Source organism: Hylobates moloch, unplaced genomic scaffold (genome assembly GCF_009828535.3).
Source record: "Hylobates moloch isolate HMO894 unplaced genomic scaffold, HMol_V3 SCAFFOLD_5, whole genome shotgun sequence".
NCBI classification, from domain to species: Eukaryota; Metazoa; Chordata; class Mammalia; order Primates; family Hylobatidae; genus Hylobates; species Hylobates moloch.
In genome coordinates this window covers 100,838,257-100,865,180 of record NW_026652280.1, presented here as the reverse complement: position 1 = coordinate 100,865,180, position 26,924 = coordinate 100,838,257, and the positions used below count along the sequence as shown (strand labels likewise).

The 26,924-nt window shown below is 49.2% G+C and overlaps 1 protein-coding gene across 3 annotated transcripts in view; it reads left to right on the top strand.

Annotated features, from left to right (window-relative positions):
• IL6R (interleukin 6 receptor) overlaps positions 1 to 26,924 on the top strand; it is a 63,908-nt gene that overhangs the window by 26,710 nt on the left and 10,274 nt on the right. Inside the window, exons 4-10 of one of the 3 annotated variants that reach the window (XM_058439240.1) lie at positions 1,848 to 2,029; positions 2,318 to 2,484; positions 3,269 to 3,410; positions 15,956 to 16,002; positions 17,415 to 17,484; positions 21,530 to 21,628; positions 22,243 to 22,336. In XM_058439240.1, coding sequence (XP_058295223.1) covers positions 1,848 to 2,029; positions 2,318 to 2,484; positions 3,269 to 3,410; positions 15,956 to 16,002; positions 17,415 to 17,484; positions 21,530 to 21,628; positions 22,243 to 22,336 — 801 coding nt within the window. Of the gene's footprint in view, positions 1 to 1,847; positions 2,030 to 2,317; positions 2,485 to 3,268; positions 3,411 to 4,721; positions 5,379 to 15,955; positions 16,003 to 17,414; positions 17,485 to 21,529; positions 21,629 to 22,242; positions 22,337 to 26,924 lie in introns of those variants that run through there. The other 2 variants (XM_032154433.2, XM_032154434.2) reach the window with 2 other exon arrangements.

Sequence of the window (26,924 nt, the reverse complement as noted above, 5' to 3'; positions counted from 1 at the left end):
TGCCTTGGACCAGGCGCGATGCTGGGGCAGTGGGAGGAAGCAGGCCAACAAGACTGAGCCCCAGCCCTCTGACCCCACCTAGGCACACACGTGAAGCAGTCGGTGACCCTGCCTTCCTGGCTGGGTGGAAGCCTGGGTGGTGTTGGGGGAAGGAGGAAAGGGGCTTTAACTCAGCCTGGAAAGGTTGGGTTTGTCTCATGTGCTGGACTCAGCAGGAGCCCAGGGTTCGAACCCAAGTCAGAGGTGGCAGACTCGTCACCCCAGCCGAAGGGTGAGTGGTTGACGTGGCCTCACATGCCCACATGTGTGTCATAAGAGGGTGAAGCCCCAGGTTTCCAGGCCAGGTGGGATGGTGGCTGACTCACCTGGAATGTCTTCAGTCACCCAGAATTCTTTTCTGGACTCACCTGCCAGAACCCCTCTAGCACTTTTTGTGTCTCTGGAGTGGCATTTCTGCTGGGTGTCTAGTCATCTGAGGACAGATCTTTTTTGTTAGTGCCTCGAAGGCAGGGTGGGGTCTCTCTTGATTCATTTCTACATCCCCTACAGTGCCAAGAACACAGGCCCAGTGGGAGACCAGAGCTGGCCAGCCGACCAATGCCTGAGTGACTAGCTGAGCCCTCCAGCCTAGCTCCCCTCACCCCTCGTGCCAGGCGCTAGGCTACATGTTTTTATATATTTATAAATCCAGCTAGTTTCCTCATCTCTAGATTTTACATTTATTGCTCACTTTTTTTTTTTTTTTTTTTTGAGATGGAGTCTCTGTCGCCCAGGCTGGAGTGCAGTGGCACAATCTCTGCTCACTTCAACCTCTGCCTCCTGGGTTCAAGTGATTCTTCTGCTTCAGCCTCCTGAGTAACTGGGACTACAGGCATGCGCCACCACGCCAGGCTAATTTTTTTTTTTTTTTTAATATTTTTAGTAGAGACGGTTTCACCATATTGGCTAAGCTGGTCTCGAACTCCTGACCTCATGATCTGCCCGCGTTGCCCTCCCAAAGTGCTGGAATTACAGGCGTGAGCCACTGCGCCCGGCCTTATTTCTCAGTCTTTTTTTTTTTTTTTTTTTTGAGACAGAGTCTTGCTCTGTCGCCCAGACTGGAGTGCAGTGGCACGATCTTGGCTCACTGCAAGCTCTGCCTCCTGGGTTCATGCCATTCTCCTGCCTCAGCCTCCGGAGTAGCTGGGACTACAGGCGCCTGCCACCACGCCCGGCTAATTTTTTTGTATTTTTAGTAGAGACGGGGTTTCACCATGTTAGCCAGGATGGTCTCGATCTCCTGACCTCATGATCCACCCGCCTTGGCCTCCCAAAGTGCTGGGATTACAGGCATGAGCCACCACGCCCGGCCTTTATTTCTGTCTTAACAGAACCAGCCAGGTGTGATGGCTCATGCCTGTAATCCCAGCACTTTGGGAGGCTGAGGCGGGCAGATCACCTGAGGTCAGCAGTTCGAGACCAGCCTGGGCAACATGGTGAAACCCCCATCTCTATTAAAAATACAAAAATTTGCTGGGCACGCTCGGGAGGCTGAGGCAGGAGAATCTCTTGAACCTGGGAGGGAGGCGGAGGTTGCAGTTAGCCGAGATTGCGCCATTGCACTCCAGCCTGGACGACACAGTGAGACTCTATCACAAAACAAAACAAAACAAAACAAAAACTTAACCCCTACTAGGTAAGTAGTATTAATATTCCTATTTTCAAATGAGAAAAGGAGACTTAGAGGTACAGGGCTCATAAGTCTGGAGCTGGGATTCAAACCCCGGGATTCCACTTCCCCCTTCTCTCCCCTCTTGAGTCTGTGCGAAACTGACAGGCGAGCCCTGCCCTTGTTTTGTGTCTAACAGTCAGAACAGTCCGGCCGAAGACTTCCAGGAGCCGTGCCAGTATTCCCAGGAGTCCCAGAAGTTCTCCTGCCAGTTGGCAGTCCCGGAGGGAGACAGCTCTTTCTACATAGTGTCCATGTGCGTCGCCAGTAGTGTCGGGAGCAAGTTCAGCAAAACTCAAACTTTTCAGGGTTGTGGAATCTGTACGTAAGCTCTTCCCCCTCCCCAGCAGTTTCCTTCTCTTTTGATTTAATACTCCTTATCGACTTCTCAGAGTGGCAGGGAAGGGGTGGTTGAGGGGTTTGGTGAGTTGGTGCCTTTTGGGCGTTGCTTGCTGGGAGGTGTGGCAATGATAAAGCAGGCCCTTGTGGAGCTGTGCATGGGGAGTGAACAGGGCTGGGTGGGGCCCTGCCTGCTGGGATCTCAGCCTAGATGGGCTTCTCTACACTATATTTGCTGCTGCATAGGAGCCATGCTCCCTTTTCCCACAGTGCAGCCTGATCCGCCTGCCAACATCACAGTCACTGCCGTGGTCAGAAACCCCCGCTGGCTCAGTGTCACCTGGCAAGACCCCCACTCCTGGAACTCATCTTTCTACAGACTACGGTTTGAGCTCAGATATCGGGCTGAACGGTCAAAGACATTCACAACATGGATGGTAAATTTATGTTTTACTTCTGGTCAGAGAGGTGCCCCTAGATGCTTAGGCGTAGTAGAAAGGGTACTAGAAGCCAGGCGTGGTGGCTCACGCCTGTAATCCCAGCCCTTTGGGAGGCCAAGGTGGGCGGATCACTTGAGGTCAGGAGTTCGAGACCATCTTGGCCAACATGGTGAAATACCGTCTCTACTAAAATTACAAAAAATTAGCTGGGTGTGGTGGCGCACGCCTGTATCCCCTTGAACCCGGGAGGTGGAGGTTGTGGTGAGCAGATATCACACCACTGCACTCCAGCCTGGGCGACAGAATTAGACTCCATGTCAAAAAAAAAAAAAAACATCGAAAGGGTACTAAAAAGAAAACCATAGGCTCTAGTTCCTGCTTCACAATTGGCTACCTTCGTTGCTTTGGATAAATGTTTTAAGCTTTCTGAGCCTTGGTGGTATATCATTTATTAAATGAAAAGGATAATGCCAGGCCAGTCTCCTCTTCCCAGGCTTGTCTGTGAGGAGAGCAATGTGGGAAGAGATCTGGGCTGTGGACATGCCAAGGGTTGTGGCTTGCAGGATTCTATAGTGCATGGGTGGGGCAGGGACTTTCTGCTTCAGCTTCCGTGGGCCCTGAGGGCAACCCCCTCTCTAGCAGAGCCTCTGGGGTGGTGGGAGCCTCTAGAGGCCTCTCCCAGCTGAAGCACAGGGATGGCCAAGGCACCAACCCACTGGGGTGCTGCCTGCCGAGCACCATCCTGGACCCCTCCCCAGAGTCACTGTGCCCCCGCCCTCAGGTCAAGGACCTCCAGCATCACTGTGTCATCTACGACGCCTGGAGCGGCCTGAGGCACGTAGTGCAGCTTCGTGCCCAGGAGGAGTTCGGGCAAGGCGAGTGGAGCGAGTGGAGCCCGGAGGCCATGGGCACGCCTTGGACAGGTACTGCGGTGGGCACTGAGGAAGGAAGGGATGTTTCGACTGTCACTGCATCAGGTATCCATTGCTATGTGACAAGTCACCTCAAAACTAGTGGCTTAGGCCAGGTGTGGTAGCTCACACCTGTAATCCCAGCACTTTGGGAGGCCGAGGCGGGTGGATTGCCTGAGGTAAGCCTGGCCAACATGGTGAAACCCCGTCTCTACGAAAAATACAAAAAATTAGCTGAACATGGTGGCAGGTGCCTGTAATTCCAGCTACTCAGGAGGCTGAGGCAGGAGAATCTCTTGAACCCAGGAGGCAGAGGTTGCAGTGAGCCGAAATTGTGCCATTGCACTCCAGCCTGGGCGACAAGAACGAAACTCCATCTCAAAACAAACGACTAGTGGCTTAAGAATGACAATCATTTATCTGCTTGAAATTTCAAAAATACAGTCAGTTAGGCAGCTCTTCTGCTGGTCTTGCCTTAATCAGGAATGCAGCTGCCATCAGATTGGGATGGTCTGAGGTGGCCTCGGTCACATGCCTGACGATGGTGCTGGCTGGTGGCCGAGGCCCTGGGTTCTCCCTGTGGCTTCTCATCCTCAGCTGCCAGCCCAGACTCAGGGCAGGCGGGTAGGGATCCCACCACAGCTGGAGGGATGCACTGCAGAGAAGTTAGCCGTATTTAGTCTAGGGCTTTTTATTTTTTTCAAATGTTAAAGGTAGTAATAATTGCCATTTGGGGATTGTTGAAATTAGAGCATGAAAAATTCCAGAAAAATATGAAGAATAATTGTCACCAGTATTTTTACTCCCTAGAGAAAACCAGTGAGAACATGTTGGTATGCTGCTTTCCTTTTTCTAGGTATATATATGTGTGTGTGTATATATATAAATGTAATATTCCCCATGTTGTCAATTACTTTTGGAAACTTATTATTTAGTAACTGCCTGATTAATATATATATTTTAAAACTCCATGGAAATTTGTTGTTGTTTTCTTTGTTTGTTTTGAGACGGAGTCTCGCTCTGTCGCCCAGGCTGGGGTGCAGTGGCATGATCTCGGCTCACTGCAAGCTCCGCCTTCCAGGTTCATGCCATTCTCCTGCCTCAGCCTGTCGAGCAGCCGGGACTACAGACACCCGCCACCACGCCCAGCTAATTTTTTCTATTTTTTAGTAGAGACGGGGTTTCACTGTGTTAGCCAGGATGGTCTCAATCTCCTGACCTTGTGATCCGCCCGCATCAGCCTCCCAAAGTGCTGGGATTATAGGCATGAACCACTGTGCCCGGTCGGAAATTTTTTTAAACTTAAATTTTTTTTTTTTGGAGACAGGGTTTCTCCTCGTTACCCAGGATGGAGTACAGCAGTGCAATCACAGCTCACTGCAACTTCTGCCTCCTGGGTTCAAGCAATCCTCCCGCCTCAGCCTCCTAAGTAGCTGGGACCACAGGCATGTGCCACAATGCTAATTTTTAAAAAATGTTTTGTAGAGACAGGGTTTCACCATGTTGCCCAGGCTGGTCTTGAACTCCTGGCCTCAAGCGATCCACCAGCCTCAGACTCCCAAAGTGCTGGGATTACTGGTGTGAGCCACTGCACCTGACTAAACTTTAAATTTCTTTTTTTTTTTTTTAGATGGAGTCTCACTCTGTCGCCCAGGCTGGAGTGCAGTGGCACGATCTTGGCTCACTGCAAGCTCTGCCTCTTGGGTTCATGCCATTCTCCTGCCTCAGCCTCCTGAGTAGCTGGGACTACAGGTGCACACCACCAAGCCCGGTTAATTTTTTTTTTTTTTAGTAGAGACGGGGTTTCACTGTGTTGGCCAGGCTGGTCTTGAACTCCCGACCTTGTGATCCACCCGCCTCGCCCTCCCAAAATCCTGGGATTACAGGCGTGAGCCACCATGCCTGGCCTAAACTTTTAAAATTTTAATCAAATTAATACATGCACGAGGCAAAGAAGTAATAAACAGCTTATAACACTGAGCAGTGGTCCCTTGTCCCATGCCTTCCATTTCTAGTCCTGCTTTCTAAGGAAGCTGCTTGACTCTTTCTGTTTCTAGTTCCTCTGTTCATGCCCTCCTTACCTCTAAACAACAAGCTTATATGGCTTTTTTTTTCCTGATAAAACCACTTGAGACATTATCTATCAACACCCTGCTATGAGAGGTTAGAATTTAGCAGACCTAGAATGCAGGAATCTCCCTGACGGCAACCCAGAGAGTGGTCAGCCAGCCTCTGCTTAAATGCTTCCAGAGACAGAGAGCTTACTACCCCTTGTAGCAATCTGTTTTATTGTTCCCAGCGTTTTTGTTGTAGAATGGCTTCATGGCCCACTTTGGGGTCAAATGTTTCTAGCCCTGTGGCGTAGCTGAACCAAATTAATCATTCTTAAATACTTGGCAGTTAGGAAAAAAAAAAAAAGAATAAGATACCCATTTATTTGAGTAAGTATGGATAAAAAGGAAAAGGTAGAATTGACATCAGTCCCATCCCTACCCCTGCCACTTTCTCCCAGCCCTGGCCCCAGGGAGAGAAGGCTTTTATCTATGGGCTGCACTTTCTTCCCCTAGATTGGATGGTGTGGGGTGATGACTCTTCCTCCTGGCTGGCTTTGTACTGTGGGGTCCTTGTTCCTTGTCTTTCCTGTCCTGGGGAGAGCCGGAGGAGTATTCTGGGGCTTAGAGTGTAATCCTAGTTGGATGCAATAATATCAAGTGCAGGCTTCCGTCTTTGTTGGCACTTTCCCCGTTCATCAAGGACAGGAGGCAGCTTTCTATTGGGCCCTCTCTTCAAAAGGTTTTTTCCTGCTCAGACCTGGACAAGGAGTGGGGTCTAACTACTATATCTTACTTAGGGAGACCATTTTAATAAATCAGTGCATCCTTCACGGTAGATTGTATTGACCTGTCCATGGTTTTCTTTGATTAGTGTATACTTTGAGCCAAACACACTCATTTATCTGAATGCTGAGCATCACTATGGCTTTGGGGGCCTTTTTAAGGGGGGAAAAATCAGCTCTAACATCGTGCAGAGGAATAGGAATTCCAAATATAGGCTGACCACTATTTTACCTTTTATTCCAACCACTTAGTTCAGATAGTCACAAGCAGCTTAAAGCTTGTGACAAGCAGCTTAAAAGCGATCTTGTTTTTTTATAAAGTTTCTTCTTCTAAAAATTTTCAAATTGTAAAATGTACATAAGATTTACCATTTATATTATTATTATTATTATTTTTTGAGACGGAGTCTCGCTCTGTCGCCCAGGCTACAGTGCAGTGGCGTGATGTCAGCCCAATGCAACCTCTGCCTCCTGGGTTCAAGCAATTCTCCTATCTCAGCCTCCCGAGTAGCTGGGACTACAGGTGCCCGCCCCTATGCCTGGCTAATTTTTGTATTTTTAGTGGAGATGGGGTTTTACCATATTGGTCAGGCTGGTCTTGAACCCCTGACCTCAGGTGATTCACCCACCTCAGCCTCCCAAAGTGCTGGGATTACAGGCGTGAGCCACTGTGCCCTGCCCATTTATATTATTTTTAAGTGCACAGCTCTGTGGCATTAAGTATTGTTGTGCAACCATCACCACTTTACTTCTCCAGGACTTTTTTCATCTTGTAAAACTGAAACTCAGAATCTGTTAAACAGTAACTCTCCTTTCACCCACTCCTTTCCCCAGCTCGTGGCAACCACCAGTCTACTTGCTTTTTCTATGAGTTTGACTACTCTAGTACTGCATTTGCTTGCTTGCTTGCGTGCCTGCCTACCTGCCTACCTGCCTGCCTTCCTTTGTCTCTTTCTTTCTCTCTCTCTTTTTTTTTTTTTGAGACGGAGTCTTACTCTGTCACCCACCCAGGGCTGGAGTGCACTGTCATGACCTTGGCTCACTGCAACCTCTGCCTCCCGGGTTCAAGCAGTTCTCCTGCCTCAGCCTCCTGAGTAGCTGGGATTACAGGCGCCTGCCACCACACCTGGCTAATTTTTGTATTTTTAGTAGAGACGGGGTTTCACCATGTTGGCCAGGCCAGTCTTGAGCTCCTGACCTCAGGTGATCTGTCCACCTTGGTCTCCCAAAATGCTGCGATTACAGGCATGAGCCACTGCGCCTGGCCCTCTGTCCTTCTTTCTTTCTTTCTTTTCTTTTCTTTTTCTTTTTTTTTTTGTTTTTGTTTTTGTTTTTTTACGGAGTCTGTCACCCAGGCTGGGGTGCAGTGGCGCATGATCATGCTCACTGCAGCCTTGACCTCCTGGGCTCAAGCAGTCCTCCCACCTCAGTCTCCCAAGTAGCTGGGACTACAGGTGTGCACCACCATGCCTGGCTAATTTTTGTATTTTTTGTAGAGACAAGGTTTCACCATGTTGCCCAGGCTGCACTCTAGGTACTTCAAATAAGTGGAATCAGAGAGTATTTGTCCTTTGGTGACTGACTTATTTCACTTAGCATAATGTCCTCAAGGTTTATTCATGTGGTATAACATGTCCTTTTTAAGGCTGAATAATATTCCATTGTGTAGAAATACCACATTTTGTTGATTCATTCATTTGTCAGGGGACACTGCGTTTGCTTCCCCATTTTGGTTGTTGTACATAATGCTGCTATGAACACGGGTGTAAAATATCTGTTTAGATTCCTGCTTTCAGTTCTTTTGTGTATATACTCAGAATTATAATTGTGGCATCATATGGTAATTCTATTTTTAAATTTTCATGGAAATGCTGTGCCGTTTTCCACAGTGGCTGCACCATTTTACACTTACACCAGAGTGTGTAAGGGTTCCAGTTTCTCCACATCCTTGCCAACACTTGTTATTTTTCATTTTGCTGCAATAGTCCTCCTTATGGATGTGAAGTATTATCTCACTGTGGTTTTGATTTGCATTTCCCGAATGATTAATGTCTTTTTTTTTTTTTTTGTGACAGAGTCTCACCCTGTCACCCAGTCTGGAGTGCAGTGGGGCGATCTTGGCTCACTGCAACCTCCACCTCCTGGGGTTCAAGTGATTCTCGTGCCTCAGCCTCCCGAGTAGTTGAGATTGGCATGCACCACCACACCCAGCTAATTTTTGTATTTTTAGCAGAGATGTTGGCGAGGCTGCTCTCAAACTCCTGACCTCAAGTGATCTGCCCATGTATGCCTCCCAAAGTACTGGGTTTACAGGCGTGAGCCACCACACCCAGGCTGAGCATCTTTTCATGTGCTTCTTGGCCATTCATTTATCTTTTGAGAAATATCTATTCAAATAGAAAATTCTTTCTTATGTGAACCTAACTCTGGCCTCACTGGCCCTTGCTCTGTTCTCAGGGATAACCGATGACAAATTTCCTAGTCTGCTCTCTCTGAATTCTTTTGGAGTTCCAAGACCTGCATCTGCTTGGGCTCCTCTTCCCAGGCTGTTACATGAGATGGTCTGTGAATTCTTCACCTTTCTGGCCCCCTTCCCCTGAATCTGGTGTCATTTGTGGATGTCCCTCTTTAAGTTGCTGACACTCTCCTTCTATTGGAAGATGGTGTGGTGGGGGCTGTCTGGCCAGCACTGGGTACGGTCTCCACTTTCCAGCCTCAGGTGGGTGTGCTTCTTTGGCATAGACACAGCTTCTGTGGAAGCTCAGACAGAACAGTTGGTTTCTTCTCACATAAGGAGCGGAAGACTTTGAGCCCTCCACCCTATACATGTGTGGTTTGAGGCAGGGGAAGTCTTCAAAACCCAGTGGTGAATATATCCAAGAAAGAAACCTGCTGTTTCCCTCTCTGCTGAGGGCAGAGCAAGAGGAACTTGGATGATTCTGACGCAAGAGGGGGATTCAGGTTGGAAATTGGCGGGCAGTTCTGAAAAATAAGAGGAAGGTTAGAACACTAGGTGAGGTGTGTGTTATGGACCACGGTTGTTTGGCTGTTAGGGACGCATCAGTGTACTAAACACTGTATCACCGTGTGGGGTGAGCTTACCCACCCCAAGGACCTTCAGCTCTCAAGGCCCAGACAGACAGGATGCACCTGTCTCCCAGCCTAGGTGTGGGAGTGCTGGCCTTTGGGAGACGCAGAGGTCCTGGCAAGCACCTGGGAGTCAGGTTGTATGACATTGGTAAAGTTAGTTCAGCTCTCAGAGCCTCAGTCTTGTCATCTGTAAAGTAGGGATGATGGCACCAATCTTGTTCCTTTCAGAGAGTTTTTGTGAGTCTGATGAAAAAACATTCTTTAGAAATGCTAAAGCATACTGCATTTGTAAGGGGATCAGCAATTACAGGGCAATGCTGGTTCTTGGGAGGAGAGTGGGACCAGGGGCATCCCAGAATCACTATCCTGGATGCCATCGTGAACTCACTGCATTGGAATCTGGAGGAGGAAGTAGAGTGGGTGGTTTGAGAAAGCTTTCCTGGTGGTTTTAGTATGTGCTTGAGGGGGTTGGAGGAGGGCACGTGCCCCACCGTAATATATCTAATATGTAATAGATGGTGTTCACAGTGTGATAAGGCCGTGTTCTGTTGGGGCAGTTCAGAGATAAGCAGGAAAAGCTTCATGGAGGAGGTGACAATTGAATTGTGTCTTGAAGGATGTGCAGGAGGGTCCCAGACAGAAAGTGGGGATTGTAGGCAGAGTACAAAGGCATGGAGCTGCGAGCAAGGGGAGTGTGGCAGGGAGCTGCTTGGTGAGGCTGACACGTGTATGTGGGTGGTGGTCTGAGTGGGACAGGTGGAGGCCAGCCTTGGTGGGCCCCTGTAGGAGTGGAAGTGGAATGCCATAGAGGGGGCTTTGGAGCCTGGACTTTAGCAGGTGCTGCCCACTTGAGGCTGGGGCCTGGCCCCCACACAGACTGTAGCCCAGGACAGCCTTTTGTATGAAGTTGGGGGTCTCAGGGTCACTCTGTCTTAGCCCTGCTTTGGCCAGCAAGGCCAGGTCACGTCTGTCAGCACCTGCAGCACCGGCTCATGGAAATTGTGCAGAGCAGGAAAAACAGGCTGGTACCTGTGGACAGGGTGCGTGGTCGGCGGCTTTCTCTCAAGCGGGAGTTCTGAATTTATCCTCTCCTGATGGGAGTTCTCCCTGTCACATCAACATTGAGTCTGGGGGAATCACGAAATCATTTTCTTCTTTTTTTTTTTTTTTTTTTCAGAGACGGGATCTCATTCTGTTGCCCAAGCGGGAGTGCAGTGGCATAATCATAGCTCACTCCAGCCTTGAACTCCTGCCTTAGCCTCTGAGTAGCTAGGACTATAGGCATGCATCACGATGCCCGGCTAATTTTTTAAAAAATATTTTACAGAGATGAGGTCACCCTATGTTGCACAGGCCTTGAGTGATCCTCCTGCCTCAGCCTCCCAAAGCTCTGGGATTTATAGCCATGAGCCACTGTGCCAGGCTGGAGCCCCTTTTCAAAGAGGGCGTGGGGCAAAATGCCTGGGAAAAGCCCATTAGGTATAAGGGGGTTATTCCTTGCTCCTCACAAATAATCCCTTTAACTCCCTCTCCTATTCCCCAAGAATGGGAATCACACCTGTTGGACGAGGTGATACCAAAGGTTTGCATTTGCACATGAGGGCGTGCCCTGAAGCCAGGACTGGGCGGTCAGTGCCTCTGGCTACATATTACCTTCTCAAACTCTTTGGCCGTCCAGGCTGGGCGCGGTGGCTCACGCTTGTAATCCCAGCACTTTGGGAGGCCGAGGCGGGCGGATCACGAGGTCAGGAGATCGAGACCACGGTGAAACCCCGTCTCTACTAAAAATACAAAAAATTAGCCGGGCGTGGTGGCGGGTGCCTGTAGTCCCAGCTACTCGGAGAGGCTGAGGCAGGAGAATGGCGTGAACCCGGGAGGCAGAGCTTGCAGTGAGCCGAGATTGCGCCACTGCACTCCAGCCTGGGCGACAGAGCAAGACTCCGTCTCAAAAACAAAACAAAACTCGTTGGCCGTCCATTCTGGAGGAGTTTGTTTTGTTCCTCTCTGCAGCACTCCCAAGTGGGACATTCTGGGGTTAAAGAGCCTTGGTTACACATTTCTGGAGAGATTTTGCCCTGTTCACTTATCCATGTGGCATCCCCGAATTCCCTCTCTGCCCTGTTTTCTGCAGCTTTCTGGAACATTCCACTGGGGGAACCGCCCACTTCCACTGCATCACCTGCCACTTTGTGCAGAGCACTGGCTCTGGAGTCAGGCAGCATTGGGTCTAGTTGCTGCCCTTGCCCTTGACTAGCACGACCCTGGAGAAGTACCTCACTGAGACTCAGTTTGCTTATTTGTCAAGTGGGAATAATAATGCCTGCCTCAAAAAACCCAAACCCCAGCCTTGCTGGGTTGTGAGGCTTCAGCGAGGTGAGAAGCAATTAGCACAGAGCCTGGCACATGACAAGGGTGCAATAAATGCCAGCATGACTGCCTTTCACCCGTGTCTCCTGCCAAGCCTGTCTCTTGAGCTTTGGATTCATGTCTTCAACTTGGCCCAGACTTCTGGCCAGATCCTCCCTCCTGTGCCAGGTGCTCAGCATGACCCAAACCAAACATATCACACCCCTCACAGATCTCCCTGCCCTGCTTGTCCAGGGGACACCCCACCCACCCAGCTACCCAGCCAGGAGCTTGCACATCACGCCAAATGTCTCTGCCTTGGTTTGGGTTCTTGCCACATCTCAGTAGCATCTAGCAGTCAGCCATTCTGTTGCACTCCATTCTTTGTGCCCCTCTCCACGACCCTCCTCCTGCACCCTCCCCTTGCCTACCTGCCTGACATCCCTGTGCACAACTGGGCAATTCCTAAACGTTGGGATTTCACGGGTCTGTAAAATTTCAAAAACAATTCTGGGGACCAATTAAAGTTGCTAGCTTTTTTTTTTTTTGAAACGGAGTTTCGCTCTTGTTGCCTAGGCTGGAGCGCAATGGCATGATCTCTGGGTTCAAGCGCGATTCCCTTGCATCAGCCTCCCAAGTAGCTGGGATTACAGGCATGCGCCATCATGCCCGGCTAATTTTGTATTTTTAGTAGAGACGGGGTTTCTCCATGTTGGTCAGGCTGGTCTTAACTCTTGACCTCAGGTGATCCACCCACCTCGGCCTCCCAAAGTGCTGGGATTACAGGCATGAGCCACCGTGCCCGGCTATTTGCCAGCTTTTAATTTTGCTAGGTAAGGACATAAAATGTAACAAGTAAGTGATAAATAGCTATTAGCATTTACCATCACCATAATTTCATAAAAGAAAGGATGCTTGGTCAGGTATGGTGGCTCAGACCTATAATCCCAGCACTTTACGAAGTTGACGGGGGAGGATTGCCTGAGCCCAGGACATAGAGACCAGCCTAAGGAGACCCTGTCTTTACAAAAAAAAAGTTAAAAAAAAATTAGTCGGGCATAGCAGTGCATACCTGTAGTCCTAGCTAAGTGGGAGGCTGAGGTGGAAGGATCACCTGAGCCCAGCAGTTGGAGGCTGCAATGAGCTATGATTGCACTACTGCACTCCATCCTGGGCAACAGATCGAGACCCTGTCTTAACAACAAAAAGACTGCCTTAACTGCCCCCCACACCCGCCCCCCCGAAATGAGGAAGGGTGAAACCTCAAAATGAGGGGCGCTTTTGGCACCCAGACACTGTGGAGATGTACACACAGCCTTTTCTCTACTTGTCTCCACTAGGCTTCTCTCCACAGACCATCCCGGCTGGCATTTGGGACCCAGCTGGAGGTGAGTCATTTCTCCTCAGGAGGCTCCTCAGTGAGGTTTATTTATTTGTTTCTACATGAATAGAGGAGCAGTGATGAGCTGTCTGTTGGGTGGTTTAAAGGCTGCGAGGAAAGGTGTGAAGTAGGGTCCCTTTGCTCAGCATGGAGGAGCTGCCTGGCACTGCTGAGCCTGTGGGTCCCACGGTCTCTCCTCCCCTCTTCCTGTGGCTTTTGTGGTTCATTCCCAATTTAACCCCAGAAACCTGAGCCGCCAGAGGTTACTGGGCATTCTCTGGGCCATAGGCTGTGTTGGGGGTCAGGACTGAGGGTAGAAACTTTCTTCCTGAAGCATCTGTCTTGAGTATAGTATGGGGAGCCTTTAAAAAACCCTAATGACAGCTGGGCGCGGAGGCTCACACCTGTAATCCCAGCACTTTGGGAGGCTGAGGCGGGCGGATCACCAGGTCAGGAGATCGAGACCATCCTGGCTAACACGGTGAAACCCCATCTCTACTAAAAATACAAAAAATTAGCCGGGTTCGGTGGCGGGCGCCTGTAGTCCCAGCTACTCGGGAGGCTGAGGCAGGAGAATGGCTCGAACCCAGGAGGCGGAGCTTGCAGTGAGCTGAGATCGCGCCACTGCACTCCAGCCCGTGCGACAGAGCGAGACTTGGTCTCAAAAAAAAAAAAGCCCTAATGACTGAGTCCCATTTCCATGGTTCTGAGGCAACAAGCAAGGTGGAGCCTTCAAGGCTCCAGACAAAGCTGACTCTGGCTGGGTTTGGAAAACTGCTGAACTGCATGAGCATCCATGGGCAGCCATATTTTCTATTTAGGGCTGCCCCATCTTCTTCTTGTTTTCTTCTTCTTCTTTTTTTTAGAGACGAGGTCTCACTATGTTACCCAGGCTGGTCTCAAACTCCTGGCCTCATGGGATTCTCCAGCCTCAGTCTCCCAAAGTGCTGGGATTACAGGTGTGAGTCCAGCCTGCCCCCGTCTTCTTTGTCTTCTGATTTTAGCTTTCATTCTAGCGCCTCCATGCCCTCAGGTCATCCTTTAGATACCCTGGGCTATGAGTGTGTAACTGTTCTCTGCTGGGCTGGGAAGAACACAAAGGAATAAGAAACTGGGTCCCTCCCATGAATTCTAGGTTCAATTCAGGTCGCACTTGCTGTGCGGCCTTGAACAAGTCGCTTTCCCTCTCTGGGCCTCTGTTTCCCCTCTGTACAATGGGAAGAGTGGATGCATTCTTATACCTCCTCTATTGCTGCTGGTGTGTGGTTTCCCCCTTACTGGTGACGGCATACTCCAGGAATTCTGGAAACCCTCCCCGACGCAGAAGCAGGGTCACCCTCTCCCCACCTCCTTGCTAGTCCTTCTTACTCCTGGCCCAGCGAGGCTTGTGATTTTTGTGTAAACCATTCTGTGGAATTTTAGAATTCTTGATGGAAAAATGATGAGCTGACAAGAAAATATTTTGAAATCCAGAGCATTCCACTCACTGCCTGTTACGGTTAAGGCCCAGGCTTTCGCTTGGATACTTAGCCTCCTCTTGCCTTGGGGTTTCCGCAGAAACACTGTTCCCGTGGAGGGGGAGGGAGCCGTGAGGGTGCCTGGTCCACATCCCTGCTGCTGCAATGTGTACTAAACCCATACAGGCAGATGAATGTTTGTTTGTTATATATTTTTTATTGCAAAAAGGTGTATAGAAGGAAATTGAAATAGTGCTTATCTCTGGTGATGTGTATCTTTCCATTTTCTTCTTTCTGTGTGCAAATATATAGTATTATGATATATACTGTATTACATGATAAATAATCATAAAAATATATTTCTATAGAAAGTTTGAATCAAAATACATAGAATTTTTCTTGTCTTGCATTCTTCATACAGCATTATGTCATGTCTTCAATGTTTTTCTAAAATATTTTTGGCCAGACATGGTGGCACACGCCCGTAGTCCCAGATACTTGGGAAGCTGAGATGGGAGGATCACTGAAGCCCAGAAGTTAAAGCTACAGTGAGCCATCGTCATGCCACTGCACTCTAGCCTGGTGACGGAGCGAGACCCTGTCTAAAAAAATATATAATAATTGGCCAGGCACTGTAGCTCATGCCTGTAATCCTAGCACTTTGGGAGGCCAAAGCAGATAGATCACCTGAGGTCAGGAATTCGAGACCAGCCTGGCCAATATGGTGAAACCCTGTCTCTACTAAAAATACAAAAATTAGCTGGGTGTGGTGGCGGGCACCTATAATCCCAACTACTTGGGAGGCTGAGGCAGAAGAATCGCTTGAACCCAGTGGGTGGAGGTTGCAGTGAGCCGAGATTGTGCCACTTCACTCCAGCCTGGGCAAAAGAGTGAAACTCCATCTCGAAAAAAAAAAAAAATATATATATATATATATAAAAATAAATTTTAAAAGTTTCTGCATTATGTAGTTATGTCATAATTTCTATAGCTAGTCCCTTATGGTTGGATATTTGGTTATTTCCAGCAAGCTGTTTTTGTTTTTGTTTTTTTTGAGATGGAGTTTCACTCTTGTTGCCCATGCTGGAGTGCAATGGCATGATCTCGGCTCACTGCAACCTCTGCCTCCCGGGTTCAAATGATTCTCCTGCCTCAGCCTCCTGAGTAGCTGGGATTACAGGCATGCGCCAGCACACCCGGCTAATTTTGTATTTTTAGTAGAGACGGGGTTTCTCCATGTTGGTCAGGCTGGTCTCGAACTCCCAACCTCAGGTGATCTGCCCAGCCTCCCAAAGTGCTGGGATGACAGGTGTGAGCCACCGCACCCAGCCCATGCTGTTCTTTTAAATAACATTGAGATGAACTTTTTTTTTCTGATGCTGAAGCCCCTGAGACAGGACTCCAGGGCCCATGAATCACTAATAACGAGCCTTTCTTCTGTCTGCAGAATCCAGGAGTCCTCCAGCTGAGAACGAGGTGTCCGCCCCCACGCAGGTGAGCTCCTGTTCTTGTAAAAGGGTCAGGGCTGCAGCACCTCGTGGTTAGGAGTGTGGGCTGATGCCAGACCGAATTTGGCTTAAATCCCAGCTCTGTCACTTAGTAGAAATGTGGTTGTGGTGAGTTACCTGCGCTTTTCAAGCCTCTGTGAAAGGGAATCATAGAAATTATCTTGTCCCAGGACTGTAAGGAGTGGAGCAGCGCTGGCCTGGCATGCAGAACTGCTCTGCGTCTAGCGGCTGCTATTTCATCTCTGAGCTTTTTGGACACCGCTAACGGCTTAGCTTGAGATTGGATTCTGTTTATCTGTGTCCTTCCCCTGTGGACTCCTGGTGTCATAATTTGCTGGGAAGAGGATTACCTCTGAAGCTGCTTAACAAATTCCTTGAGTAATCCAATTTCCTATCCAACTGTATCTCCTCCTGTGGCCCTTAATTCCCTAAATGCTAAGCTGGGAGGCATAGCCACTTCTGGAGCTGTGCAGCACAGGGAAGGAGCCTGGGGCTCTTGACCCTTATCTGTGTTCCATGTAGGAACAGCTGCAGGTGAAGCCCATACCCATGGGGCTAGAGTGCTCCCAACACGGGTTCTGGGGAAACTGACACCGACTGAGGACTGGCCACATCCTGCTAAACTGTGAGCCTTGCATTTGCTGTTTCATTGGCTCCTTATGTTAACATTACAAGGGAGTGCTTGTAAGGGCTTCTTAACACGGGTTAAGAAGTCTGAGGCCAGGGCTCACACCTGTAATCCCAGCACTTTGGGAGGCCAAGGCAGGCAGATCACCTGAGGTTGGGAGTTCAAGACCAGCCTGACCAACATGGAGAAACCCTGTCTCTACTGAAAATACAAAATTAGCCGGGTGTGGTGGTGCATGCCTGTAATCCCAGCTATTTGATAGGCTGAGGCAGGAAAATCGCTTGAACCTGGGAGGCGGAGGTTGCAGTGAGCTGAGATCATGCCATTGCACTCCAGCTTGGGTGACAAGAGTGAAACTCCATTTCACAAAAAAAACAAAAAAATAAAAAGTCTGTCCAAGGTGACATAGCTCGTAAGTGGTGGAACCAGGATTCCAGTCACGGTAGTACCTGCATCCTTGCATCGGACCTGTAAGGACAACAGCTGCTTCAGTGTATCCACTGAGCATCTTCTCTGTGCAGGGTGCCGTGCCCTTAAGCTTTTGGTGGAGAGGCAGGTGGAAAGAAAGCCCCACCTTTAGCAGGCATGGTGTGGATAGAAAAAATGCAAATAATAGTATTATTGATTTTTCCACTGTTATGAATGAAATGGAGAAAGGAATGCTTTGGGTGAATCAGGGAGGGCTCTGAGGAGGAGGTAACTCCTGAACTGGTTCTGAATGATGGTGCAATCTGCAGAAACAGGCTGATGGTGAGGAATGTCTCTTTTAGGCACTTACTACTAATAAAGATGACGATAATATTCTCTTCAGAGATTCTGCAAATGCGACAAGCCTCCCAGGTAAGGACTGGGTATTTTCATATTCCCAGGGTCTGAGGAACAGAAGATTTGTCTCTGCAGAAAGTTCTTTCTTATTTGGACATGTCGTCGGAGGATCAATCACAGATCAATCGCAGAAATGTTTTTTTGTTTTTTTTTGTTGTTGTTGGAGACAGAGTCTTGCTCGGTTGCCCAGGCTGGAGTGCCGTGGCACAATCTCGGCTCACCACAACCTCCGTCTCCCAAGTTCAAGCGATTCTCCTGCCTCAGCCTCCCAGGTAGTTGGGATTACAGGCGCATGCCACCATGCCCAGCTAATTTTTGTATTTTTAGTAGAGACAGGGTTTCACTCTGTTGGCCAGTCTGGTCTTGAATTCCTGACGTTGTGATCCACCCACCTCAGCCTCCCAAAGTGCTGAGATTACAGGCATGAGCCACTGTGCCTGGCCAGAAATGTTCTTTTATTACTTTATGTGTTGAACTTTGATATTGTTAGCTAAGATATAATGAGGAGATCGTAAAAAAAGTGGGACAAATCAGTGAGATATTTCACAATTGGCCCACAATACAAATGAATGTGCTGCAAACAAGATTATTGGAGTCTGAAATGGAATACCTGTTGAGGGAAATCTTTATTTTGGGAGCCCTTGATTTCAATGCTTTTAATTCCCTATCCCTGCAAGACCAGGAAAGCTTACCAGTATTCGAATCAAGAAAGATCACAAGTCCTGTGTTTGACTAGGTATGTGGGACTTACGGAATCCAGACTCCAGAGGTTCAGTAGTTGAGCGGCTCCAGCTGATGACTCTTGGGCTTTGTGAGGCAGTCCTTGCCCTCATTCCCCATCCCTAGGTGGATTCCTGCCTGCACCTGATGCTGGCTGCCTCTGCTACAACAGCCCAGGTGCAAAGCCCTACCATGGTGCAGTGCACCTGTGGAGGACCTGCTAAATACCTGGGGCTGAGCTCTGCACGGTTGGGGACTCCGAGAGGATTAGAGCCATCCCTGTTCTCAAGGAGGCTACAGTCCAGGCTCTGACAAAGAGTAAACTGGTAGCTGTGACAAAGACCAGAATGTGAGATGGGCCAAAAGGGAGGCACAGATAAAGCAAAGTGGAATTTAGAGATTGAGAGAGTGTATCAAGCTGAGCAGTCACAGAAAGCTCATGGAGGCGGTGCCATTTGAAATGGGCTTTGAATGGTATGGGTGGGATGCAAGAGGCTGGGTGTTCAAAGGTTGCTGTGGGCCTGGCGCAGTGGCTTACGCTACTGTAATCCCAGCACTTTGGGAGGCCGAGGCAGGAGAATCACCTGAGGTCAGGAGTTCAAGACTAGCCTGGCCAACATGATGAAACCCCATCTCTACTAAAAATGCAAAAATTAGCCGGGCGTGATGGCAGGTGCCTATAATCCCAGCTACTTGGGAGGCTGAGGCAAGAGAATCGCTTGAACCCGGGAGGCGGAGGTTGCAGTGAGCTGAGATCCAGCCACTGCACTCTAGCCTGGGCCACAGAGTGAGACTCCATGTAAAAAAAACAAAACAACAACAACAACAAAAACAAAAGCTGCTATGGAGGAGGAGACCCTCCAGTCCTCTTCGTCCACCCTCACTGATGATTTTTTTTTTTTTTTGAGACAGAGTCTCGTCAAGCGATTCTCCTGCCTCAGTCTCCCGAGTAGCTGAGATTACAGGCATGCGCCACCACGCCTGGCTAATTTTGTATTTTTAGTAGAAATGGGGTTTCTCCATGTTAGTCAGGCTGGACTCGAACTCCCGACCTCAGGTGATCTGCCTGCCTCGGTCTCCCAAAGTGCTGGGATTACAGGTGTGAGCCACCGTGCCCGCCAGCATTCTCAAATTTAACATGTCTAAAAGAGAACACCTGACGCCTCCCCACCTCTTCAACCCAGATCTGTTCTTCTCCATCTTCCCTATCTCAGTAACTGGTACCGCATTTGCTCAGGTGCGGGGGATCGGGCACGTTTCCTCCCTACTCCTCATCCTGTGTCCAGTCCCTCAGCAAGCGTTGTGCTTGCGCTTTGAGACATATCTAGGAGTTGACCACTCCTCACCATCTCCAGTGCCAACACCCAGTCCAGCCCCTGCCACCTCTCATCCAGCAGGGCTTCCTGGGCTGCCAACTGGTCTACCAACTTCTAGTCTTAACCCCTAACCAACTCTTTTCCAAGCAGCACTTAGAGTATCCCTTAAAACACAAATCCAAGCTCTCTCTGGCTCAGTACCATCTCCACCAGAGTAAAAGTCAAAGTCTTGACAAAGTCCCCAGTTTCTACGGGGAGTCCCCGTGAAGCCATGTGGTCCCCTATCTTTAGACGTTGCCTCCCCATTCTCCCTTTCCTCGCTCTGCCCCAGCCACACTGCCCTCCTTGCTCCTCCACACTGCTCTACCTCAGGGCCTTTGCACTTGCTGTGTGCTCTGCCTGGACAGGCTTCCTCTGACATCCACTTGGCCAGCTCCTTCCTATCACTCAAGTCTCTGCTCACATGCACCCTTCTCCGGGAGGCTTTTCCAGATAATTTTTTAAAAAAACATTTGTTTGGCCGGGCGCGGTGGCTCACGCCTGTAATCCCAGCACTTTGGGAGCTGAGGCGGGCGGATCACGAGGTCAGGAGATTGAGACCATCCTGGCTAACACGGTGAAACCCCATCTTTACTAAAACTACAAAAAATTAGCCGAGTGTGGTGGCGGATGCCTGTAGTCCCAGCTCCTCAGGAGGCTGAGGTAGGAGAATAATGTGAACCTGAGAGGTGGAGGTTGCGGTGAGCGCCATTGAGCGACTCCGTCTCAAAAAAAAAAATTCATTTGTCTGTCTCCCTTGATTGGATGTAAGATCCATTTAGACACATGATAGGCACTCAAAGAATATTTGTTGGATGAAAGAAGGAACAAATATATGGCCGGGTGCCGTGGCTCATGCCTGTAATCCCAGCACTTTGGGAGGCCGAGGTGGGCGGATCACCTAAGGTAAGGAGTTGGAGACCAGCTTGGGCAACATGGCAAAACCTCATCTCTACAAAAAATACAAAAATTAGCCGGGCGTGGTGGCGTGTGCCTGTTGTCCCAGGTACTTGGGAGGCTGAGGTAGGAGAATTGCTTGAACCCGGGAGGCGGAGGCTGCAGTGAGCGGAGATCACACCACTGTACTCCAGCCTGGGTGACAAGAGCGAGACTCCATTTCAAAAAAAAGAAGGAACAAATATAAAAGATGATGAAATATTAATAAATGAGCAAGCCAAGCATACTGCTTTCATTACACAGTTGCATCTCTCAAGAGACATGGGACATGCTCAGAGAAACTTGTCTTTGCAGCCAGTGCCCACTCACCAGTCTGGGCTCGCTGCACTGCCTGACTCCAGTAGGCATCTGAAGTGATGGCTGGCAGGCAGCCTCTTCATCAGCAGTGGATTGCATTTTGGGTAGAAGAGCCTGAATGCTGGGTCCATACAATTATGACTGCATTCCCAGCAGAAGGAGATGGTTTTGTTTAGATGTGCCCTCTGTCCAGTCCAGGGACTCTGGCAGTGGTAGGAAGATCCTTTCTGTGGGAAGACGTGGCTGCTTGCAAAGCTAGATTGTTCTTTCCTTCATTCAAAGAAATATTTTGGGGATCCTACTTTGTATTCGGCACTGTGTAAGCAGCTGGCAGTGTTACAGTGAAAAAAACACATGTGGTCCCTGCCTTCAGGGAACTCAGTCTAGAGGTGGAAATGGAGAAATACTGGGAGGGGCACTTGGTCAGCTTGGAGTGGGGTCAATTCTCAAAGAAGTGACATCACCTCATCTGAGATCCAAAGGCCAAGTAAGGACTAGACAGCAAAAGGGTGCAGCAAAGGTAGAGAAAGCAGACAGGAGAGAAGAGGGAACGTGTGTGGAGAGCCCTGGAGGAAAAAGATCATGGCTTGTTGGAGAACTGAATGAAGTTCATATGGCTGGGGCTTGAGTACCAAATGCAGGGCCAGGCAAGAGATGACACCCCCATGGAGAAAACTGCTTCCAAATACTTGATTTAAAGCATCCAGTCCTCTCTGACATTGTCCTCAAAGGAACTGCCATCAAGGAGGTCCCCAAAGCCTTCCGTTTATTGTATCCTATTTGTGCCTTGTGGGGGCAGGTGGAATGCCACCAGAAAAGCCACTCTGAAAGTGAGTAGGAGTCCGTGGCTAGCCACAGGCGCTCAGAAACCCTGAGCCTGAGGTGTCTCTCTTGCCAAGTGGTGGAATCCTGGAATCTAGAGTGGGCTTTGTTAAGAAACAAACAAACAAGGCGGGGCGCGGTGGCTCACGCTTGTAATCCCAGCACTCTGGGAGGCTGAGGCGGGCGGATCACAAGGTCAGGAGATCGAGACCATGGTGAAACCCCGTCTCTACTAAAAATACAAAAAAAAATTAGCCGGGCGTGGTGGCGGGCGCCCGTAGTCCCAGCTACTCGGAGAGGCTGAGGCAGGAGAATGGCATGAACCCGGGAGGCGGAGCTTGCAGTGAGCTGAGATTGCGCCACTGCACTCCAGCCTGGGCGACAGAGCGAGACTCCGTCTCAAAAAAAAAAAAAAAAAAGAAACAAACAAAAAAAACAGTTAAGCTTGTCAAATGGCCTGTTGGTTGGCAGAGCTGTTTCATTTCTGGGAGGGGGGTTGGAGGGGAAGGTTCCTTTGAGGCTTTTGACAGCACCAGCTACGTGGTTTTCTTCTCCTCCTCCTGTTCCTTTTTCTCCATATTCTCCTCTTTCTCTTCTATCTTCATTTTTTTTTTTAACCTAGTGCAAGATTCTTCTTCGGTACCACTGCCCACATTCCTGGTTGCTGGAGGGAGCCTGGCCTTTGGAACGCTCCTCTGCATTGCCATTGTTCTGAGGTGAGATGGGTCCTGGGGGATGGCCCTGTGGTGTTCTCATATTTCTTATCTAGCTTTCCTTGCCCATTCTGAAATTTACAGTGCATTTATTCATTCATTTATCCATTCATCAAATGAATGCACACACCACAACACACACAGCAGCTACTATTATGCCAAGCCCTGTTTTAGGTGCTGCAGGAGACAATGCTGGGCAGGACAGATACAGTCTCAGGAAGAAGCCAGACACGAAGAGGTAATCACTGCTGTGGTAAGAGCTACAAAAGGCATGCCATGGTGTGGAGAACTGACCTGGCATTAAGGAGGAAGAGGAATTGGTCTGAGAAAGAAGAGCGTTCTTCTTTTGAGTCAGCATCTCACTCTGTCACCCAGGCTGGAGTGCTGTGGTGCAATCTCGCCTCACAGGACAACCTCTGCCTCCTAGGTTCAAGTGATCCTCCCACCTCAGCCTCTGGAATAGCTGGGACTGCAGGTGCACACCACCCTGCCTAGCTAATTTTTCTATTTTTTGTAGAGATGAGGTTTCATGTTGCCCAGGCTGGTCTCAAACTCCCAGGCTCAAGTGATCCACCTACCTTGGCCTCCCAACGTGTTGGGATTACAGGTGTGAGCTACCACGCCCAGCCCAAAGAGGGTTCTTAGGAGAGAAGCCCAGGATGTAATATGGTTGACAGTGTGTTCATGCACATGTCTGTGGCAGGGGGGCAGCACGGTTGGGGCAATATGAGGTGGGAAGAGTGGAGAGGTAGGCTGGCACCAGGTCATAAAAGGCCTTGAAAGAGGTGGGAGGATTTTAGGCCTTCTCTTAAGGCTAATGAGTATCTGTTGGAGTTTTTTTTCATTTTCTTTTTCTTTCTTTTTTTTTTTTTTTTTTTTGAGATGGAGTCTTGCTCTGTCGCCTAGGCTGGAGTGCAGTGGCGTGATCTCAGCTCACTGCAACCTCCACCTCCTGGGTTCACAACATTCTCCTGCCTCAGCTTCCCGAGTAGCTGGGACCGCAGGCGCCCGCCACCACGCCTGGCTAATATTTTGTATTTTTAGTAGAGACAGGGTTTCACCGTGTCAGCCAGGATGGTCTCGATCTCCTGACCTTGTGATCCGCCCGCCTTGGCCTCCCAAAGTGCTAGGATTACAGGCGTGAGCCACCGTGCCCAGCCTGTTGGAGTTTTAAGAAGAACCTGGGCCAGGCGCTGTGGCTCACGCCTGTAATTCCATCACTTTGGGAGGCCGAGGCAGGTGGATCACCTGAGGTCAGGAGTTCGAGACCAGCCTGGCCAAAATGATAAACCCCTGTCTCTACTAAAAATATAAAAATTTGCTGGGCATGGTAGTGCGTGCCTGTAATCCCAGCTACTCGGGAGACTGAGGCAGGAGAATCACTTGAACCCGGGAAGCGGAGGTTGCAGTGAGCCGAGACTGCGCCACTGCAATCCAGCCTGGGTGACAGAATGAGACTCATCTCAAACAAAGAAAACCAAAAAGTCACTCTCAATGCAGTTTGGAGACTGGATGGGGTGAGTGAAAATGGTTGCAGTAGCCCAGGGTCTGGGCAAGAGGTAATAATAAACTGTTTTAGGATGGTGGCAATGGGTTGGAGAGCCATGAATAGATTTTTTTTTTTTTTTGAGATGGAGTTTTGCTTTTGTTGCCCAGACTGGAGTGCAGTGGTGCAATCTCAGCTCACTGCAACCTCAGCCTCCTGGGTTCAAGCAATTCTTGTGCCTCAGCCTCCTGAGTAGCTGGGCTTGCAGGTGAATGTCACTATGCCTGGCTAATTTTTTGTATTTTCAGCAGAAATGGGATTTCGTCATGTTGGCGAGGCTGGTCTTGATCTCCTGACCTCAGGTGATCCACCTGCCTCCACCTCCCAAAGTGCTGGGATTACAGGCGTGAGCCACTGCACCTGGCCTCAAGATATATTTTAGAGGTAGAATTGACAAGGCTTGACAACAGATTAGATGAGAAGGATGAAGGAGAGGGAGGAGTCCAGGATGATCCTCCCGTGTGTGGCTTCAGCAGTTCGGCAGATGGTACTGTCATTCACTAAGACTGGAAACACCTGAGGATAGACAAGTCTCAGTGAAAAGTGGTGATTCCGCTTTGGGACCCACTGAGTTTGAGATGCCCCAAGAACCTCAAGTGGACATGCTTGGCAGACAACACAGATCGTCACCAGCATGTAGATGGCAATAAGAGTCATTGGGTGGGGGTTGGGGATAGGGCTGAACCCTGTGGGGATCCAAGGTGAAAAGTTCTGTAGAGAAGGAAGTGCTGGGAAAGAGGCTGAGAGGAACCATGAGATTCTGGTGTTGTAAGAACCAGAGGGAGGGAGTGTGCATTAGACACTGAAGAAACACAGTAGGTGCTGGAATTACAATATGAATATGACCTTTCCGCCCTTCCGAGAACCACATACTCAAATGATGAAAATACCATGTGAAGGTATTCATGGTACCTCACGCCTGTAATCCCAACACTTTGGGAGGCCAAGGCGTGTGGATCACCTCATGTCAGGAGTTCAAGACCAGCCTGACCAATATGGTGAAACTCCGTCTCTACTAAAAACACAAAAATTAGCTGGGCATAGTGGCACATGCCTGTAATCTCAGTTACTCAGGAAGCTGAGGCAGGAGAATCACTTGAACCCAGAAGGCAGAGGTTGCGGTGAGCCAAGATTGTGCCAGTGCACTCCAGCCTGGGCTACAGAGCAAGACTCCGTCTCAAAAAAAAAAAAAAAAAAAAAAAAAAAAAATGAAAAGAAAAAAGAAAGTAACATTTGAGAAGCACCACGCAGTTAAATCCAAGGCGCCCACGCAGGACCTCCTTAGGAATATTCCATGTATCAATCCAGGAACTTAAAGGTCACCTTTAAATGCTCTGCCCTAGTGTTCTTTTCCAGCCATGGTTAGGAAATACTCATTCAGGCTGAATTGCACCCTGGCTGCTGTCTCATCATGCCCATTTCATCCCAATCATCTTCGTTCCATTTGGTCATTGGTTTTGTCATTCATTTCCAAGTTTGCAGAAAAGTCAGCCAACAGTGCCTTCAATGAACAAGCAATAATGAAATTTTTCGGTATTCACAATTTTACTGCAGGAACTGGCTGCTTTTCATAAGCTGAAACCCTAAAAGAAGTCAGGCTGGGTCTTCTGGGCAGCAGTTAATCGTGCTGATCTACAAGTGGAGGAGACATTGCACTCTGTCCTTCTTTCTACTTGTAGAGAGCTTTCTACACATTAGCTCATCAGACCCTGCCAGTAGCCCTGATCTAGCTTGACTATCGAGTGTGGTGTGGGTTGAAAGATTAGCAAGATGACTACTCAAATTGGGTTCAGGGTTGTTTTCACTTTTCTTTTTCTTTTTTTCTTTTTTTTTTTTTTTTTGAGACGGAGTCTTGTTTTGTCGCCCAGGCTGGAGTGCAGTGGCGCAATCTCGGCTCACTGCAACCTCTGCCTCCCGGGTTCACGCCATTCTCCTGCCTCAGCCTCCCGAGTAGGTGGGACTACAGGCACCCGCCACCACGCCTGGCTAATTTTTTGTATTTTTTTTGGTAGAGACAGGGTTTCACTGTGTTAGCCAGGATGGGCTCGATCTCCTGGCCTCGTGATCCACGTGCCTTGGCCTCCCAAAGTGCTGGGATTACAGGCGTGAGCCACCGTGCCCGGCCTTCACTTTGCTTTTTCAATGAAGTAGAGAACAAGCCGTCTAAAGGGTGTGTGGAAGATGAGATTCTTAATGAGTGGAGGTAGCTCCTTGGAGGACACAAAGCCTGTTATATTTTTTGGCCAGTGAGGGGCCATGTCAGCATCCACGGGTCTACCTCCTGCCTACCAAAGGATTCCTTGCCTCACCCTAGGTATATCCTGCTGTGTTCTGGCTCTGTGTCTACATTAGGGCTTCAACAGACTTTTCTCATAACCCACCACAGGCCCTATAGAGTAGAGTAGATATGATGTCCATTTGACAGGGGAGGAAACTGAAGCTAAAAGAGATGGTGTGATAACAGCTAGTAAGAATAGGCCGGGCGCGGTGGCTCACGCCTGTAATCCCAGCACTTTGGGAGGCCAAGGCGAGTGGATCACCTGAGGTCAGGCTTTCGAGACCAGCCTGGCCAATGTAGAGAAACCCTGTCTCTACTAAAAATAGAAAAATTAGCTGGGCATGGTGCTGTGCACCTGTAATCCCAGCTACTTGGGAGGCTGAGGTAGGAGAATCGCTTGAACCCAGGAGGCACAGGTTGCAGTGAGCCGAGATCGCGCCACTGGCACTCCAGCCTGGGCAACAGAAGGAGACTCCATCTCAAAAAAAAAAAAAAGATGAAGAAGAAAAAGAAGGCCAAGAATCAAACCAAAAACTCCTGCTATTTCTATAGGGCCTTAGGGGTCATCTAGTCAAACTCTTTCATTTTATAAATGAGGAAACAGCCCCCAAAGGTAAAATGACTTGCCCAAGGACAAGCAAGAGCCAGGAGTGGAACACACGCCCTGAGAGTCCCTGCCTATGGTCCCTGCCTGCTATTGGCTAAGAGCTGGGCCCAGCTGGTCCCATCGGCCCACCACTGGCCCTTAACATGCAGCACCATCTTGG